We start from the raw sequence: 21340 nt of genomic DNA, 5'->3' as shown, positions 1-21340 counted from the left end.
GATATATATGTAATTTTACTAACGAATATATATATAAATGATAGGCGCTAGTAAAACTATATGCTGTTATAAAATGCCTCTGAAACTCAATTTGACAGTTGCAAAACGTAAATTTGCTGTTTAAACCCAAACCTAACCTACACGAATTAACCAAACTGAGCTTGATCTAATGATAGTTCTAAAACTAATTATGTTTTTAGACACTGATGAGTTTACTATAATCTAATTTTAGATTTTCTAGGCATGATATTACTTTTTCAAATATGTCTGTTCCTCTTGTTTTATCATGCAATAACTCCAGACTAGCAAGTTCTTCAAATACATTAAAATTATCATTAATTCCTCTTATAAAAATGTTTAACTGGGCAACATCACATATGTCCGTTGATTCATCCAAAGCTAGAGAAAAGAAAGTATAAGAATGAACAACATCTTCCAGTTGCTGAGATACGTCCTTTCTTTCTAAAATTGTATTACCAAGATGGTGTACAAATATTTGGAGGCCTAACAATTTCTTTTCTATCAGAAAAAAAGCTTTTTTTTTCGGCAATGTTAAAGCAATTTTATATGACGCTTCTGTCATCGCCATGTCATCGCAACCTACTTTAACAAATATATTTTGTCTTTTTCTGATTTCTTCCTTTTTCTTAGTTACATTTTTTTTCGTAACTCATACCCAAGAACAAGCTTAATTTTTTCTTCTATATTAGTCTGATGCTGTGTTTTATAGTGGCTCTGAAGATCATGTCTTCCATTATGTGAAAGAGTACTTTCACAAACAATGCAAAACGGTTTTCCTGATGAATTTGTTATAAATAGCAATTCATTTTCCCATTGTTCATTGAAATCGCGTTTACTATCACTATCTTGTCTTCTTTTCCTCATTTTCTTTTGCACTATAATAGATAACAGGAATTTAAAAAAAACATAGAAAAGTATATAACTCTAAAAAATCGAAAAAGAACTCATATATCCAATATACGTACGTCGTATTACACAGAATATCGACTATGTGGGATTTGAATTCTATCTATTGCTCTACTTTGACAATTGTAATATATATTTATTCTTTAATCTGTCTTTTAATCACTCAATACGAAAACCACGCTAGTACACCCAACACTCGCAAAAACTCCGCTTCTAACTCCACGCTACGGTGGCTAACTCAGAATTAACTGACAAGCACGTGGTGTGTGCTAGTGCGCAGTGTTTGCAAACGTTTGAGTTGAAACGCGCAATGGCAACACCGGTGCACCGCGAAAAAAAATATGAAATGCTGAAAAATCCGCGTAATGTTGAACATTACCGAAGGTTGAATGAATTGAACTAAGGGCACTTGAGTTAAAAATATGAATATGGATTCAGCTATGACGCCTATTTTGAATGAATAAGTGGGAGCAAGGATGCAATGCGCCACGGGTTGGCCAGCACTGATCTAAAGGAATACCATTTCCATTAAAATTAGCATGTAGCTGTATATGAATCAGCGTTTTTTACAAGCGTTTAATTGGTTAGCAGTATGATTATTTGCACCCCCATGAAATCCTTTATTACAAAAAAAACATTACTAGATGATCTTGACTATATTTATATGATGGCAAATACACCCATACCTCGCTTTACGGCCTAGATACGTTCCACGAAACTTGGCCGCAAAGCGAAAAGCCGTATAACGAATCAATTATTCTAATACAAATTCATACAAATTCAATGGGATCGGTTCCAAATTTGTTAAATATGTAACATGGTTTATCATTTAAAATGCATTTTATCTTTTTATTTCATTTAAATCAAAAATACATACATAACAAGTACATACAATTGTACATAAAATAATAGCAGACTCCAAAAACCAACAATAATCCATAAACAAAAATGAAACAACTTCATGTTACATAAAATATGTGTATGAATACATACATACTTTTTTTAAAATGGCTTTAATCCGAAGACGATGAAGAAATGGTAACCTACAGATCACTGTCGTTCTCATTTTTCGCTGGTAAGGATGGGCCTGGCTTAAAAAAATTGTCCAACGTTGTTTGTCTTGCCTTTTTGTCTCTTTCGTTCTTCAGTGATTAATAACAGCTAATGGCTGAGTTAATTCCTCAAGAAACTTTAGTTTTTTTTTTTTAAGGAAGATGTTTATTCCGTGTTCGAAATAAGAAAAAGCTTTTGACAATTTTTTTGATGTTAGCTATTTGAATACAACAGACTCTGTCTCTTCATCAAATGCCGGTTCTGCTTGCAACTGAATGAGTTCCTTATATGAAAGGGGTTCCCTATCAGCTTCAAGTAGATCAAGCACATCACGTTCGTTCAAACTTTCAAAGCCGAGATCATGTGCTAGATCCAAAATGTTTTGCCTAATTTCAGGAAGGCAATTAACTTCTGCGTCAGTACTTTTTACACATTCTGGCCATATTTTTTCCAAACGTGGTTCATTGTTGTTAATTTTAATTCCTTCCATGATTCACTGATGCTGTCAACAGCATCCTTGATGTTATAGTTTTTCCAAAATGTTTTAATTGAAGATTTACCATCGGTTTCCCTTATAAGTTGTAGGAAAGTTCGGCGTAGGTAATATGCCTTAAAAGTAGCTATTGCACCCTGATCCATTGGTTGGATCAGAGCTGTTGTATTTTTCGGAAGGTACTCAATCATGACATCTTCAGATAGTTAAGATAAATTAGTAGGATGCCCTGGTGCATTATCCAAAATTAGCAAAGCCTTGTTGCTTAAGTTATTGTCTCTCAAATATTTTTTCTTTTCTGTGCAAAAGTGATTTTTGAACCAATCCTCTAAAGTAGCTTTAGTCATCTAAGCTTTCTTGTTGGATCTCCATATGACGGGTAATTGATTTTTATTTAGTCCTTTAAGAGGCCTTGGATTTTCGGACAAATATATTAAAAGTGGTTTTAGCTTAAAATCACCCGCGGCATTTGCACCAAGTAGCAAAGTTAATCGTTCTTTAGACACCTTATAACCAGGCGCAGATCTTTCGGTTTTTGAAATGTACGTGCAATCAGGCATTCGCTTCCAATAAAGCCCTGTTTCGTCTACGTTAAACACTTGTTCAGGTTTATGACCACCTCTTTCAATAATTCCCTTTAAAATGTTGGGATATTCCTTAGATGCGGCCTCATCGGCACTAGCTGCTTCACCTTTCATTTTAAAATTATGCAAATTAAATCTATTTTTAAATTTTTTTAAAAATTGACATCGAAAAAAAGTTTTTTTGCCGTTATAGCGAAACATTTTAGGCCGTTAATCGAAAACGTGCCTTAATTGAAGAGGGCCGTTATAGCGAAAGGCCGTATAAAGAGCGGCCGTATAGCGAGGTGTGGGTGTATTTGATTTATTTATTTTTACTACAACATTTTGATAAAGAGCTTAAATACTATTAATACAAAAAATAAATCTAAAAGTCGTTTTTCTATATGAACATATAATATAAGTTTTGATTCCTCATGAGCTACCTTTAACGATATTAAATATCGTTTATTCTTATATAAATATTCTAAGGTATTATTAAAATTTTATGAATTTTAGGCTTTTTAAATCCTAATTATTTCAAATTTCTGTAATTTAAATTTTTGAATAAGTTGTTCAAGAAAGGCACTACACCGCAACAAAATATCAACAAATTGGCGATATTATTACTAAATATCTGACTTGCTAGTTTTACTTTCATCTTTTGATTTTTAAAATTGATGGAAAATATTTTTACCTTGTAATTCATTCAATTGAACTAAATAGTTTCAATCTACTGATTCCGAGCAATTATCCACAAATTTTTACACCCTATAACTGAACAGTCCCATAATATTTATTTCATCCGAATTTTGAAAAAAATAATGCATACATACGTCAGTGGACAGATTTACGACATGGACATAGTTTTTTTACCGCGAACGACGCTTCTATATATTCTCTGTTCTGTGTCATTTTTGACGATGTTTGGATGAATTTTCGTGTTCCACCAAAAGTTTCTGCGCTCCCTTAGATTTATGGGCCCGAGGAAAGTTCCTCGCTCGCCTCGCCCTTGTTACGGTCCTTTAAGGGATGACATATCTTTTAATACCTACCATCAAAATCTAACCGATAAATTAAAAAACCAACCACAAAAAGGTATAACAAATTTCAATTTCGTACAAAATTTGTACGAAAATACAACGGGTTAATATTCAAAACGACTGTACAGAAATTTGTAAGAAAAACTTTAAAAAATATTGATACTCAGAAGTGTAAATTCTGGCGCAGTATTATTATTATTATTATTTTTAAACAATGTACATCGCGCTAAAACTGTTGAAACATAAAACAATGAATGTTTAGAAAGCATCCGGATGAGTTCAGTCACGCAACGTTTGCTCTTCGCTTTTACTCTTAACGCAATGTCATAACTAAAATAACAATGATTGCTATTACATACACGTGATAAAGTGTTAATCGTCAACTACACGCTGTAAAATTATCCTTAAAATTTGAAAAATGAATGCCATATAAACAATACATCTCTCTGTCATAGAATACTAGTTTAAAAACTAATTTTAACAAATATAATACATATTTTTTTATAAATAATATTACAAGGTAGACGCTTGAGACCGAATCAGCTGACTTTTGAGGTCAGTTAACGAGAAGATTAATTACTTATCGATATATATATAGATATACAGTTGCAGATCTTTTCATATCTGAGTTGAAAGAGAAGTGATTTTATATTGGAAATCGAAATAGAAAAGCCAAATCTGACTTATAGATAATGGGATTTCATTCACTTTTTAGTGTGAGCAGGCCTGCCTAGAGGGAGGAATTCATAAAATCACGTAATAATTCTTATTACGTTCACATACTTATCATTACGTTTTTATAATATTTAATTTATTATTAAGTGTAGCAAAGTTTTAAATTTTAGGTTAAGTTTGAATCTGTTTGTTTGATCGAATCAAAGTTTGTGGTATGGTTTTATGGTCTAATAAAGTAAATTCTAGTCTTCTAAAGATGAGTTAGACGTAGATTTGATAATTTGGTAAATAACAAGAATTTGAGCAATCGCTTTGAACGCTTCACGATTTGGAGAACGAGAAGGAAAGCTTTCGCTGTCCATTTTTCGATTGTTCTTTTATCTTGCGATATAGCACGAAGTGCTCGACGGGTTTTTAGTAATAATTCGCACACGATACAAATTCATATAGAAAAAAATAATGCTCAGCTCTATTGTCGCAGACAACTGAAGCGTTACTCCACACCACGTATATAAATAAATGCTGGATTACACCAAGTGTCACAATATCTACACCAGCCGATCATACCTAAACCAGAGACGATATGATACCGAACTATCTGGGGGTGGTGTTCTTGGCGCTGGCTGTTGCCTCCACAACTGGCATGGAATTTAATATATATTTTTAATATACTCAAAGTTCTCATTGTCGTTTTTTTTATTATTCACAGCCGAGTTTCAGGGAAGAATTACAAAAACAAGGAGCAGACATCCATCTCAGAATAGATATCGAAATCATTATGGAAAGTTCAACGGTCAGCCGAACACACCCGCAGATCAGCAATTTTATAAAGACAGCAAAGGAAGTGACCCGAGAAAGAGTAGATGTGAGTACAATATTTATAATCTCATATACTGTTAATCCTATTGAAAAAAATATATTCATAGAAGTTCAATTTAAAGTATCAAATAAATTATTTTGATTTTAATAGTCAATGTTTGTCTGAAAGCTATGCTAAAGGACTATATTTTTTTCTCTAACGAATAAATATTGAATAAAACATTGCAGTTCTTTCTCTATTAACCGTGGTAACGTTCCCGAACGAGTCTTGCCCTGCTGCCAGTGGAAACAATGGTACTTGTATGGCAGCTGAAGAGTGTTATAAAAGAGGAGGTTCAACCGATGGTGCCTGTGCAAATGGTTATGGTGTCTGCTGTGTATGTAAGTGTACATTTATCATTAATATTGATATAATATATAAATTGGTTAATAACATTACATTTTTAGTCATGGCCACCTGCGGTAGTACAACTTCTGAGAACGGTACGTATTTTGTGAACACTGGATATCCATCTCGATTCGACGGTACTGCTTCCTGCCAACTGACTGTTTTGAAAGCTCATCCCGACGTATGCCAATTCAGGTATTTAATTTCACTTTCAATATTTTTTAAGAAGTCAAACATTTATTTTAAAAATCATTATCTTCTGCAGATTGGATTTCGATCAATTCCAAATTTCTGGCCCGGAATCAATCAACAACAATTGCGATAATGACCAATTCATAGTTTCTGGAGGTAATCCAGTGCCAGCTATCTGCGGGATGAATCAAGGAAGTCATAGTAAGTACATGCTTTACAGTTTAATTCTATATATTGCGCTAAAACGCAAAACGTGACGAATATATGGTTCATGCTGATACCTGGTAATAACCAAAAGTCTGCATTAGGGTTCTCAATCGAATATTCGAGTATTCAATTACACGAATTTTTATTACATGAATACGTAACATATTCGTTTATACTATCTAGAATGATTTTTTTTTAGAATGGAACAAATTGTATACTTGAACAACACTTTTTCGTTTTTTCTCCTAATATACCCGAGTGACTAATGCTGCTCCATTATCAATGTTCATTTATGCGCCTTTATTTTATATCGAAATGCGAGACAATCAAAAAATTCTTTCACGCAAACGAAAAACATTTGTGAATATAATGTTTATTGGCCGTATCTACTATCACCGAAATTCGTAGAATTCATTCGTTGAACGCAACTAAATTTTAGTTCAAAATCAGGTGTGCGTCGCAAATTTTGTGAAGTTCATGTTACGTTTTTGTGTTTGTTGTTCCAAGATGCAAATATTTTATTTCAGTAGCACCCTCGTCAAATCCAAGATTGATGTTTTTCGTGGCCTGCGCCGCACTGTGTTTCAGTAACTCGTATAAAAAAGATCCGTAAATATTGAGCAGTTCGTTTCCGACATACTAAAAATCGGCCATCGATATGAAACAAGCTAATAAATACGATGATAATAAATAAGAGAGTTTTCAAGTATAAGTAATGTAGTTTTAGCAGCGTTGTTTGTAGGACGTATTAATCATAAAATTCCTAATAATAACAACTGGTCACAGCTATATTTTTATACATAACAGTACAATATAGAAATGGTTGACATTTATGTCATAACAATAAGCTTATTAGTATCCATCTTGCCTCACGTGCCCCATTTTTAATATTAAAGTCGTCAGAATGGAATGGATGACGCACTTTATTTATATTTTAAGCTTTTAATGATATGTTAGAGTTATCGAATTTCATACGTTGTTGATCATTAGAAAGTTTATCCGAAGAAGTTTATGCTAGAATATATTTTATAAGAAAAAGTTTCGTCAACGTTTAATATTATGTTGTGCAAAATATCCACCATCTTCAGCCAATTCAATGAATCCAGACGGAAAAGTTGATGCAGACATCGTGTCTCGCTTCACTTGTGTCAATAGAGATAGTTATCCGCAGGTGTATGTATGTATAAAAATGTTGGTCGTTTCAGCGGTTTGTTCTGTTGTGAGATTATATGATTTGGATTTTAATATCTCAGATGAATTATTTTCGAAAAGAAAATTTATACAAACAATATCGCAACCTAATTCAATGCTAGCTTTGAATTTTTCTTCATAGGTTTTAATGACAATAGAGCATTACTTACTATACTAAGATACTAAGATATTTGTATTTGAAGGAATTTGAATATTATCATGTTGAGCTCCCATTGCCTTGAACATTTTTTTTTTGTAAATCTTGAGCAAAAAGTCTAAGCTAGATAATGAATATGAATGTTTTTAATAAAAATGTGCGTTGATTATTTAAAATAAATCTTAGCTATAAACATAAAAAATTGTTATTCTATATTTAAATTACATGCATAGACCTCACGCGCATGTCAGCTCCTGTTCCTGCCAGGTCTATCGATCGATAACTATCGCTGAGGTCAATTCCAACGAATCCGGGAAACTACATATAAATAGATTTGCGCAATCGCTCTTACACCTTTTGAACACAAATTAAAAAAGTGTTTTTAGTTGTAAAACACGCTGATTTTATCTGTATCATTAGTTTTTCATGATTCATAAACGCAAGGGCGTTCAAATAGCGGCTTCTAGACAAACATTCGTTCTTCTCAATATACACAATAGAACTGTGAGATCAGGGTAATAACGATATCATGTGGGTGTCCTTGATTCTTCATCAACACTATGCTTAATTCATGGAATATTTTCGACCTAATTACGACCTCAGCGAAGCCTTGTCGTACACTTCGTCCAATGTCACTGTTTTAAAAGAGTTATACGCATTATTCTTTCCCAAATTATTACATTATACATTTCTCTAGCTTCCTTGCAGTAATAATATGTAGTATAGCTATTAATTTAATTAATCAATCGCTCTCGATTGACTATTGGCGCTGAGTACGGCATATTTTTCCGAGGCCGGTGCAGAAGGCAAACACCATAAACAAGGGGTGTTCAATATTTTTTTATATTTTAGACCGCATCACCCATCAAAAAATGTCAAGGGCCGCAAATATAATTTAATATTAATTTTTTATAAAAGTGTAACCATATTACCAATTTATTGATTAATGTTTTTAATGCAAAAATAAGGTCGTTTTTTATATTAGTGCATAAATTTGTATGATTCATATGGAAAAAAATTAAGGTATACTCCAAAGGAACATATTCGTAGAGTGCAGGGTATTTTTATTATGTACTTATTATGAGACACTTGAATAAATGATTCTTTAAATTGCATATCTGATTTTAAATCTTTACGTTTCCACTGAGGATATAGTAGAAAATATACTGAAATACAGTTTCTGTTTTCTGAAATTTTAAAATCTACCCTCAAAGTCATCTAATAAAATATAAATTAAAGCAGCATATTTTTGGCTATTTACGTGGCTTTGTTCAGACAGTGTTTCAAAGTAAATTAAGTTACTGTTCCTCTTTTCAGTTACTTTTCTTATTACTGTCGACGTCATTTAAAACATTCAATTTAATATTTGATTTCAACTTATAGACGTATTTTAAGTTCATTTAAATGAGCAGCGACATCCACTATAAATGTTAGATCAGCTATGTATTTTTTTTTAAAAAAAGCTTGCAGTAAAGTACAAAGTGTTTCCGTAGCTAGATTACAGAATATTTAGGAACTTGAAATTAACGGTAGTTCAATATTTATTTTGTTAATGTCAACGTTTATAATATTGTTCAATTTCAACGTCACTTTCTTTGTGTAAAAAGCAGTAATTCTTCACGATCTTTGTTTGTATCTGTATCAACTAGTTTCGCTGGTCTTTCCTTTATCTAACCATCAGTTACTATATGCGAAATATTACTAATGTTGCTTTTACTGCTTCATACAAATCTATGAAAAAAATGTGATCCTTTTATTTTAAAATTTGTTCTTGTAATATTTAACCCATTGTCAATTCTTCGAAAGAAATTGAGCCGTATCTGTAACATCAAAGCTGTAGAATAAGTTTTTAGCTATGCTTTTAAGATATTCTTTAGTAAATTTATCGTCAGTTAATGTATTTGTTTTGCTTAGAAATTCAATTTGTTACCACATAATAGACGAGAAGCAATTTTTCGAAATAGTTGTTTTTGAGACATTTTTTTTGCTTTTTAATTTATTGTAAGCATATTGCTTTATTTTTTTAGCAAAATATAGTCATCAGTATTTTAATGACGAAACACTATTTTATGGTATGTTATTTCTTTTTATTTTACGAGTTTTATCAAGAGATAAAGTAAAAGCTATGCCAAAAAATATTGAAAATTTAATTTTAACAATATTTATATGCGAGCCGCGGATTGCAGACATCTGCCCTAAGCCCTCATTATTGATGTAGGGGACAGTCACAATGAAGATGGGGCTTATTTTATATATTTTTGCAATAATATATCTAGTAAGTCTATATACACTCTTACTATGAATTATTTTATTATATTTTTTGTGTATTGTAATGTTAATATTTTTAACCATCGTGACGCATTGGAATAACCCGTTAAGTCACGATCTATCTATCTTAATCTAATTTTAATGAATAAATAAATTTGTAAAGTTATGAAGAATCGAAAAATACTCAAAATTAAACATTACTCGTATATAAAAATAAATCAATACTAGCTATTGAGAAAGTCCACAGCTGCACAATATTAAATCAGAACTATTAGTAATTTATGAATTTTCTGTAATTACAATTTTCTTTTTTTTTTACTTTTTTGTTTGTCGAGTATTTGTTCTTATGACTATGGGTGATATCTTTCTATATAAATAAAAGGCAATGTTCGTATGTGTGTTGACTCGAAACTCAAAAAATACTTGACCGATTTCGCTGAAAATTTCAGTTTGTTCTTATTAGTACCGGGAGTGTATATTGAGCGGTTTAAATGAAATCCAACAGGTAATGCTGTTGTTTTTATAGTGTTGTCGATCATTTTGACGTATATTTTTTATAACCCATAAATTAAGTTTTAGACGCGTGCCGCCATTTTATGACACATCGCTGCAGCGTATTTTTCTTTGCGACCCATAAATTAAGTTTAAGATGTTCACCGCTGAACTAAAATCTCGTCATGATTTTCGTCAAATTTTGAAAACTGTTTCTCCCAATAAATAATTTATTTTTATTAATTGCTATATTCACATAATTTATGTTAAGATGTTACCCTGAATCTTTGTTGTTAAGGTTTTTTGAAAATATGAAATTTAATAATGTACTTGTATAATTAGGAATGCAAATAATAATTATTTTATCGAAACAGTGTACATCGACGCCGGTATTGGATCGACGAATCCTGTTATTCTCACCTTCGTGACCAGAGGACAATCTTTCCAGAGGAATTGGAAAGTCAGAATATCTCAAATACCATGCAGTACTATCTACAGAGGTATGAAACGACTAGTGGAAGTATTCGGTGCAAGAATATTACACATACCCGCAAAATTTAATTTTGAAAATAAAATAAAAGTTTAATTTTTTTTATATAAATTCTAACATACTATTGCGAAACGCGAAAAACATTTTATGATATCCAGAATTTGCAATGTGCGCCGTTTATTTAGGAAATCTACAAAATAGTGGTTATGGGCTAAATGTATTTACATTTATTCTGTACTAAAGCAAAACAATTTAACAATATTGTAACTTTTGAGCTATGTATTATTCTAAGACTTCTAAAGCAGAATTATAACTTCAGTTGATAAAGTATTGAGAGAATAGATACGCATGCCGCCTATCGTCGTCGTCGTCATTTGCGCCATATACATATTAGATTAGCATACAGCCGGTTGAGGTATTTCTTACTCTAGGTGGCAGAGTGACTGTATGATATAATAATTTCTAGATATCATAAAATGTTAATAATATTATTGTTTGACGTAACTCTCATTTTAAAAAAATATTTTATTACTGGATCTAGACTGGATTGTTGCGCACAGGCTTAATTCTTTTGATCCGAATGCTTCCGTGGCCAAACGTACTTATAAGGTAGTCTTTGAAGTTAAAACAATAAGATTTTTCGGCAATCGCCTTAACCATTATAATTTAAATTTCCACTTGATTTAGCCGAAGAGGGCTGTCTCCAGTATTACACACAAGTATCCGGCCAACTACGGTCTTTCAACTACGATCCTGTAGGAGGTCTTCAGTTATCCAATCAAGACTACAGCATCTGCATCAGAATGGAGAGGAACTTTTGCGGGATTCAGTACTCGGCGTGCCCAGATCAGGCCGCCGCAGGTGAGATCCCACTCTACGACCAACAAAGTAATTAAATTTTTATATTTTTCTACACCACCAACGTGCACAATGGCGACTAATCGCAGCACGAACGCTACAGCACGCAGAATATGCCACTAACCGTATAGTACAGAAATAAAATATTAACGGAATCAACTTAAACAGTACTTTTTTAAATCTATATAAGATGTCTATAATGTTTTATTATTTTATTTTTATTTTTTACTACAGATTTATCTATTAAATAAATAAAATACAGATATTGTGCAGACCTAAAATAGATAAGCACCATCCCAGATACATTTAATTTAGGAAGTTTGCGAATAACTATTTCTATGTACTAAACTAAGCTAGTACTAAATTATCTTCATGGAAAGCTGCGAACGTTAAAAATAGAAAGGACCATCACTGCCTGAATTTTAGAACTTAAAAACATTCTTACTCACGAAATAGTTTAATTTCTATAGTTTATAAAAAGTTTGAGTGTATTTGTTCATCAAACATTTTTTCCACTCTCTGATATTTTCAAAGCTTTATAAGATACCGTTTTTAACTTAAAACGTCCAAATCAATCATTATTTAGTAGTAACATATAAGCTATTAATTAAGTTGCTGGAATTAACCCAAAATCAGCAAATTAAGTTTTACTGATATTCACTAATTAATATTGAGCAAATAATAATTAAATAATTGTATATATACTAATCTAAGTAAGGAATAGGTAAATTTATGACACACATGAAAAGTTTTCGCTGCGCGGCGCAACGTTTCTTGATGTTTTATTTAAATAAAATAGCATATAATGTATAAAATTTTGTAACAGCTATTGAGAAAAATATTTAAAAATTTGCGCTGTGTACGTATTTTTTTTGTAAAATAATAAATACAAAATACTACACGAATAAATAGATTAAAATAAAAAATATGAAATAAATTAAAATAATTTATTTATAATCGTGTCATTTTGAAAACCGGTTTTTATATTGTTAAATACACTTGACCTTGATTGCGCGTGTCAAATAGTTGCAGGGGTGTAATAAACAGTCAGTGAAATAGGATTTTAATTTTAAATTATACAGTTGTAAAATTGTATATTTTTAAAGTCTTGTCTGCGTCATGTATTTTCCAAGTCATCATAGAAAAATGAGTTGAACTGATGGATTTATTTAGGTATTTTTTTGGTTTCTGGCGTAGCTTTGCTTGGCGCGAGCTCAGCTGCACTCTCTTGTGTTCCAAGTCGAAGGCGAAGTGGTAAAAAAGTAAATTTAGTTGTTTCGCATATATACTATCTCAGAATTAGTAGAGGTCTTTCGTTCTTTCTATTCTAGATCATCCGATCAATGCGATGATGATGCGATGTAAAAGACATAATTTAATTTTAGTCAACAATGCTATAACTTTCTATGGCTGCATAGATACCTGACGCACGTTCCATTGTATAAACACCGACTGTTTACTTCTTTGGTATCTTTTGACAAAGTTCATTTCTGCGAAGGATTCTAATCCGCTTCATTATCTGATCGACACGTACGCTTGCATAATGCCGACGAGAAAAGTCATTGCGGGAAATTTTATGTCACGCTTCAAGGATATTCTTATTAAATATTATAACATTTTAATATTTATGGTCATATTTTCTTACATAGTGACGACTTCGACCCTCATTTTATTGCTGTTAAAAATGATCAAGTTGCTTAGTTCAATACCATTAAAAGAAATGCACGGAATTTAAGGTTTATGGGAGTGGAGGAGGGGTATTAAAATATTTAAATTTAATATTTTTAATTGAAGTATAACATTTTTAACATCAAAGCGGTGGATTAATTTGTTTTGTGATTTAAGTAGGTGTCAACAGATCTCGCAGCTTTACACTTTCCGGTAACTCAAATCTAGCAACACCAGCCATGGTCGGATCTAGTAACACACCCAACAGTTGTCCAGCTGATTGGTTGTCTATACCTTGTGTGTCCAACATAGGGCGCCCTCCAACGGCGCCCCCATCCTGTACTGATCGTATATGTGGAGGAGTTTTGGCTGCGGAAGTTTCACTTCAAGCTTCAACTATATACAGTGAGTATTGTAATATTTTTTATGTATATATTTATTTATTTCGTAAATATATGAGGTGTGAAAGCTTCATTTTTGAATTATTAATGTATTTATTGAGTGTGCTAAATGATTCTAAGACTGACATATTCGATGTCACATATATAGCTTTAAAACACGACCAAATAAACTGCCTTAAATTAATCGGTTAACATGTACTTTAAAAAATATTTAGAAAATGTCTGTAGGGTACATAGAAAGATAATGTAGCTGTGTAGAAAATTTTGATTTAAAATCTGTTCAGAAATCACAGTCACAAAATTAATTTAGTGTTTAAATCTGTCATATATTTTTCAATTATTTCATTGTTTTACATTTTTAGCCCAAATGTTGACGCTTCTTTTATACTTATAAAGATAGTGCTCCACTGACTGTGATTTTTGAATCGAATTTATTTTATCGAATTTAAATAGTCTATGATAAATACTGAAGAAACCTTTTAAGAAAATTTATACCGTCTTTAAAAGATCAGAATTATTTTATATTTATATTTTAATAATTCTAATCAATAATAACAGATTAGGTTTTCATAGATTTTCTTAATCTCAAGGATGAATATCGTGAAGAATAATTAAAATAAAATCGAGCTAGTGACATATGAGCCGTTGATTTTGATAGTGGGGCAAGTCCATATTATGTTATTGTTGGATAATTAATGCTTTGCGTTTGAACTGATTTAAAAATATTAGTAAGCAATAATAGACTTATTTTATATTGTTTACGGGTTTTTCATAAATATTTAATAATTTTAGATGGTTTTAATCAGACAGGCGTGAGCCTAATGTGTTATAACTGGATAAGCATAATTCATTTTATTAATTCACTTTCAAAAGATTTATCGACAATAACATTAAAACAACTTTTAGCTCTTACAATAATATTTTAAATATTTCTACAATAGGTTAAAACTTATTTTCACCTCAAATCCTTTGTGCTTTACAAATATCATAAATTAAATAATTATCCGATTTTGTTTATTATTATTTATATCAATATTTATGATTATACAATTTTTAAAGTAGGTCATTCGAAAAACAATACTAAAGGCATAATTGAAACTCAAAAGTTTTCTTTATCAAAAGTACTTAATAACTTTCTATCTGACGTTTATTTGAAGTATGTGTGAAGTGGTTTACTACTTAACATAAGAATGGAATGCTTTGAGCTAGAAAATATCAAATGCATATTCCTGAATTTAAACTTAAGTTTTACTTGAATTCCAGACTCTTTTCACTAACGTCTCTTGCGCAAATTCCGATAAGATTTTTCTTAAAAGCCATGTTTTTCGATGAATGTATTCGTTTACTAAACTGACAGCATTTTGATAAAATGTAATAGCGGAAAACGAATTTTAAAGGATAATATTAAATCCTTTCATATCTGTCTGTCAACATATCAAATTTAATATAACTCTTGCCTTTCCGAAAAAACGATCAATAACTAACTTTTCATCTTGTGCTACGTAATCTGCACTTTATATGTGCTTACAAGGATTACAATGTTACATATTTTATATTTGTGTTAAATGATATTGTACTGTGATATTTAAGAAGAAAATAATATAAGGTAACTAATTTTTAATTAATAAAAAAAAACACTATTTGCTTATTTCAATGATTCAAAACATAATGTTATTAAAAAAATATAACCTTACACTTCTTGATATTATTTAATTCCTTTAGCGTAAAAGGCTTTGCTTCAAACTATTCCGATAGCCTCCTTTTCATATCATCTGAAATCTATAAAGTGTTACATAGATCGAAATAAATGGTATTCGAAAGGAGTATTATTATTTTTTACCTCGTGCAAATCGATCCAGTTAATTACAATAAAAGCAGATATAAGTTTAGTAATACACAGCCCTGGTTTCTAGGTAGGATTTGCTACTTGACCGTTGGATAATCATTGTCTTGTACGAAGATTGTTGTCGTACAACAATCTTCGTACAAGACAATGATTATCTGACTTTGTGTGAGACGCCCACACGTTGTCTCCAAGCCTTCCGAATCTTTTGATTGTGTCTATGCACTGTTGAATCAGACTAGTTTTGTTTCTCAGACATAGTTTATGTACGATTTTCTTCCATTTCTGCAGTCAGGAAATCATCGGAAATTTTTTCTGGTGTTCCATTTACAGGACTTTTCTTGATACTGTAATTTTCCGATTGAATTTTTTTAAACCATCTTTGATATTTACGACTATCTAATGATTATGTGTTACAAAAAAAGCTCCACGGAATTTTGATCCAACGACTATACATCCACGACGGAAGATCTAGCCGACATATGGTCAAACTTTCACTTACAAAATAATTTAAAATATTAATCTATGAATCGAGGGATGATGAAAATTTGCATGTTTATTTTTTGCATATATTATAACATAGTTAAGGCAATTAAATACTACATTTTTTTTTAAATAAATTCATATAATATACTATTTTGTGTAAATTATTTATTTGCTATAAAATTCTGCCATCATTAATTTTGCGGCCCAATTTTTTTTAATTTGGAATGTGTAGTCAAGATGTGCATCAATATAAATTTAACAAAAAATAGTACTTAGTCAAATCACAATTGACTGTTAGATTTTGACTTTCGAGATCAGTGGTTAGAATGTATTAATTTATTTCAGCTAGAATTAGATAAATAGTTAGTTGAATCACACAAAGCGAAATTTTATTTTGTCGAATAATATTACTAGCGATTTTTTTTTATGTTGTGATTTTTACCATTGGATTTATTCATATTAAACCTACCTCTTTCAGGTACTGTGAAGCCTTTCAGGCTATTTTTCCACACAGATGGAGTTGAAGCTCCAAATGACATCGGAAACAGAGGATTTTGTATTAATTACGTGCAACAGCCCTGCACTAACACTTTGCGCTAATTATGTTGTTATTTTTTCATATTTGCATATTTTATAAATATTTTTATGTACGTTTTTATATTGATAGTTTTGTATGTTAAATAATATATTTCTTGTTTGTGTTATTGAATAAAGGTATATCATTGTTATATTGATTGCGTTGTATTTATTTGCGTAAATAATGAAATGTGATTCGTTTGCTAGCAAAAAACTTTCTTTCCTAATGGAGAGAGTTTATCAAGTTTACACAAACATGGATTTTTTGTAGATAAAACAAGAGTTTTAGTTACAAAAATACATCGTTTTAGTTTGATTTAAAGTAATAAAAGCCATTCATAAAAAAAACTTTATTTTAGCTACAATAATTTTGTGAGTAATATGTTCAAATTTATTTTATATCGCACAAAAGCGCAACGCCTCGCAATGTCCAATGCCTTGGATTGTTGTCAGTTTCAAAATCTATAGAACCGACATATTTTGAATCGGTTCTTTGTGGTTTTCTGTAAATGGGACACTCGTATAATTTTGGATCTTTACCGGCAGTAGTGTTTATGGCGTATATGTAAATAACCGACATCTGTTCATAGAGAACTTTCGGTTTTGATTCGATCAATTTTCCACTACGTCTGTCCAAAGAGGCACCTAAATTAAAATTAAAAAATTAATATATATCACTGTGTTACAAAAAATGCAAACTGAAAATGTTTAACCTTCTAAAAATAAGCCTGAAACATAGACGCCTTCGGGGGGTCCTTCGTGAAGATCTTCTTTGTTGTGACGCGTGATTAAATTTTGCAGAACGACTGAATCCAACGCCCAGCCCTTGTGAGCCCTTGTCACTTCCTGCAATAATAATTATGTTAAATAATATATAACAGTTATATATGTATCTAAACTATTTTTACCTGTCGCATCGCTGTTAAAAAGCCCTGGGGATTGAAAAATCCAGTCATCCAAAAAACGTTTGGCCTTCCATTGGTAATCCACTGACGGAATTGGGTATCCCTTTCAAGAAGCTCAGTATACCAAAAACCTAACGTGGCCGACTCCCAAGACACCTAAACACAAAACATACACTTATCTATCGATTTAGTTAATTTTTTTTAAATACTTAAAATTAAACATATTTGCTTCCACGCACAATAATGACTTACTACCTACATCTGAAATCTCTCCCACTGACCATGCATACTTTTTGGAGTGCACGCGTGTCGTTGAAGATTTTGTTGGCTTACTTTATTATTCAAAAAAACATTAAGTAGTGCTTTACGTGATTTTTTTGGAACGTATCTACCACCAACACCTAAATCGTGTGATGAGTGTAGTAAGGAAAATAAAAAAATTGTATAGATTTCCTTACAACTACCTCTCTTTAGTCATAAATACCAGAAAGATACTGGTGCAAATTTCTGTCTTTTTTATGTATATATCTATATTATGAAACACATATATAATAGATACGAAAGATAATATTAAATTATTTATTTATTTAAGTACATATGCAGGGCATAACAGCTTGACGCAAAGCAACACGCACTGATATGTCCGACGGACACCAGGCCAGATCTGTCCGAGTTTCGCCACACACGCAAACTGACTGAACTCGGACATCATTTCATTCCGCATTTCAACTACACAAGCATATTATGAAGCCATATACCTACAGTACTAGAAAGATAATAATCGGCGATTGGCGTCAAAACAATAATCAATTACACAGTTTACAATTATTTTTAACACACGAATTTAGTTTACAATATATGATGACTCACAGTAATAATGAGTAATCGAATATAAAATAATACCAATTATTAAAAAAAAATATTGAGAGCCTCTGAATCGATATGAAAAAATCACAAAAGCAAATAATATATAAAAAAATATGTAAAATAAATAAAAGCAAAAAAACTGTAATTTAGTATAAATGCAATATAAAATAATAATAAATAAATACCAACAGTAAGTACTATGGAAAAATACGTAAAATTTACTCACAGATATATACTAACAAATTAACAAATGTGTATAAATTAACTCACTACTCAAAGGGTTAAAATGCAGATGGAATCTTTAATACTCTTGAAATAGGACACCCTGATTTATTACCACTTCTGTGCGATGAAGTACATTTAAGTAACTTTATTATATCATTAGTACAGAACAAACATAACTGAGCAAAGATTAGAATTTTGAAGATTTCCTGATATAGCAATGATTCAGAATTATATTATATTATTCACAAAATTATCCATTTCTTCAATAATTAAAGCATGACAAACTTTATTAAAAGCCTGTGTAAAATCAGTGTAGATTACTTCTAAAAAATTGCCTATATAGAGATTTGTTGTCACAATATTAATTGCTACTGATCTCGATACACGAAAACTGAGCTGTTAATTAACAAGTATCCTTTAATATGGTTTGAAGCATACTTGTGCTGATAAAATCGACACAGTCAAATGATATGATCATTACTTTGTTATTATTTTTATGTATGGGAGTCACTTTCGTAATTTTCCATACTTAATGATACGTTGAAAACAATTTATTTTATATTTTTTATAACGAGGCAAGTGCATTGCAGCAGTATCCTTGGATTTCAGGAGAGCCTTATCAATAATGTTAATGAATGAAATTAAATACTTTTAAATTATTTAAGAAATATAAAACAAAAAATTAAAATAAATTATGTTTATTCTAAAGAGTGATATTTCACGGTGCTACAACAAATATACATTTTAGGACAATTAATGTTTAATATAAATAATAATTATATAAGTAATGTAAAAAAAGTAAAATATATATTTTTGCAGGCAAAACTTTAATTTGTTTATAAAAAATAAGATAGTACAATAAAAAGGTGGTTAAAAAATAGTTTTATTTAACTTTGTTATTATTAAAGACATATAAGCTAATAATAGTCGTAGAAAATTATAATATAGAAATATTTGATAATATAAAATATTTATATATTATAAGAGCAATGAGTTTTAAATAAAAATAAATTTACTAGTTGTGAAGTTGATTAAAAATTTGAAATGCGTAGATGTTCAAAAATATGAATAGTTAATGTTTTTGTATTTTTATATAAATTAGAAAATTATATATCACCGGAGTAAGTAAGAGTAGATAGGTATTATATAAAAACTAAGTACGGCTAAGGCTTGAATTCATATAATAATACCTCTATGGCAATCCACAGAAATATAAATTTAGCGGTTTACCTGAATGGAAATAGGTTCATCCTCGACCAAAATTATATTTTATATTATTTTATTTGTGTTGAATTTAAAATTTTAATTTTTTGGTATGTTTAAAATAAACTATTTGCTATAAATAAATAAATTTAAAAAAAGCAATAAATAAATACATTAAATGATATACTGTATTTTCTTAAAACAAAACCAGCTCTAACATGTTTTCGTATTTTTAGCGTTATTGTAATATAACCTACGGGAAAATAAGTCCTTCCGAATTTTTCCTAAGATAGTTCTTCCCAAATTTCAGAGATGGCGGTAGGCATCTTGTGTGTTGAGAGTAATTATTAATTATTCATTATTCGTTGAAGTAGGATTGATAGATTGGAATGGTTAAATGTACAAGAAATATTGAAGATGAATATTTTAATATTTATATGTAAGTTAAAAAATATGTTACCAGAGTATTTAATGATAAATAAAGATGTACCTATATTTAATAATAGAAATAGAGACAATTTAAGGATAGTTAGGTATACGAAAACGAGTACGGCCAGGGGAATAACGTGCGGACGTGTGAATTTGTATAATAATTAATATACCTAGGACAATACAAGAAATACAAATGTTGCTGATTTCGTAAATGGAATAAAGAAACACATTCGTGCATTAAAATATAATTTATATTATAATAGGTCTTTTTTTATTTTTTTTTGTTTATGTTTAAATTATGTATTATATGTATTTAAAGTTAAAACTTGCTTGATATAAAAATGAGGTATAAATTAATAAAAAAAAAAATTAATTAAATACCACGTGTGTAACTTAACTATCGTATTTTTTTGCGCCATACGAGAGGTGTTTGATAATTAGTCGGCCTATGCAAGAGATGGCGCCAACAGTAATACCAAAATGGTGCTATACTTAAATATTAACCTTTATATATCTACTTGTCAATTGTCAGCCTGCTGCGTCATTTCGTTTGTGTTTAACAGTCATTGATGGCGAACAACTTTTGCATTTTTACAAAAAATAATAAAATTGAAGATATCAACAACACAATCTTGGACTGCTAAATTTAAACGCGGTCGTACAAGCATTTTGATGATAAGCGTCCAGGCCATCCAAATGAGTCGATAAAAACCATGAAATGACAATCGACGATCGACGAATACAGAAGCTCTCTGCCAGATGCAGATGCAGCAATAAATAAAATCTCTTACGAAATTTTTGTTCACGTGAAATATTGCAAAATGTGTTGCTACTAGCAGGTCTATCTTTTTACAACTAATTAACAAAAAAAGCTGACAACGGGTCGTATATAAAAACAATGAATTTTAACGAACAAAAATA

At 30.6% G+C, this 21340-nt stretch overlaps 2 protein-coding genes across 2 annotated transcripts in view; one reads left to right on the top strand and one right to left on the bottom strand.

Moving 5' to 3' along the window:
- The first annotated feature begins 5007 nt into the window (after positions 1 to 5007).
- LOC148234360 (uncharacterized) lies at positions 5008 to 16811 on the top strand. The gene is made up of 8 exons (XM_088188397.1): positions 5008 to 5011; positions 5799 to 5951; positions 6018 to 6153; positions 6224 to 6351; positions 10840 to 10965; positions 11643 to 11816; positions 13662 to 13886; positions 16690 to 16811. The coding sequence occupies exons 1-8, from the start codon at positions 5008 to 5010 to the stop codon at positions 16809 to 16811; spliced, it is 1068 nt and encodes a 355-aa protein (XP_088044523.1).
- A 348-nt stretch (positions 16812 to 17159) lies between these two features.
- The window catches only part of Dhc1 (dynein axonemal heavy chain 1), a 61076-nt gene continuing 56895 nt past the window's right edge, over positions 17160 to 21340 (bottom strand). The window contains exons 45-47 of the mRNA XM_088188396.1: positions 17696 to 17848; positions 17501 to 17633; positions 17160 to 17432 (exon numbers count right to left, since the gene is read on the bottom strand). Coding sequence (XP_088044522.1) covers positions 17179 to 17432; positions 17501 to 17633; positions 17696 to 17848 — 540 coding nt within the window. The 3' untranslated portion in view covers positions 17160 to 17178. The remainder of the gene's footprint in view (positions 17433 to 17500; positions 17634 to 17695; positions 17849 to 21340) is intronic.

Source organism: Plectrocnemia conspersa, unplaced genomic scaffold (assembly GCF_051122295.1).
Source record: "Plectrocnemia conspersa isolate PC_06_02 unplaced genomic scaffold, ASM5112229v1 ptg000006l, whole genome shotgun sequence".
Classification (NCBI taxonomy): domain Eukaryota; kingdom Metazoa; phylum Arthropoda; class Insecta; order Trichoptera; family Polycentropodidae; genus Plectrocnemia; species Plectrocnemia conspersa.
The sequence above is the reverse complement of the archived record's forward strand: the minus strand, read 5'-3'. Positions and strand labels throughout refer to the sequence as shown.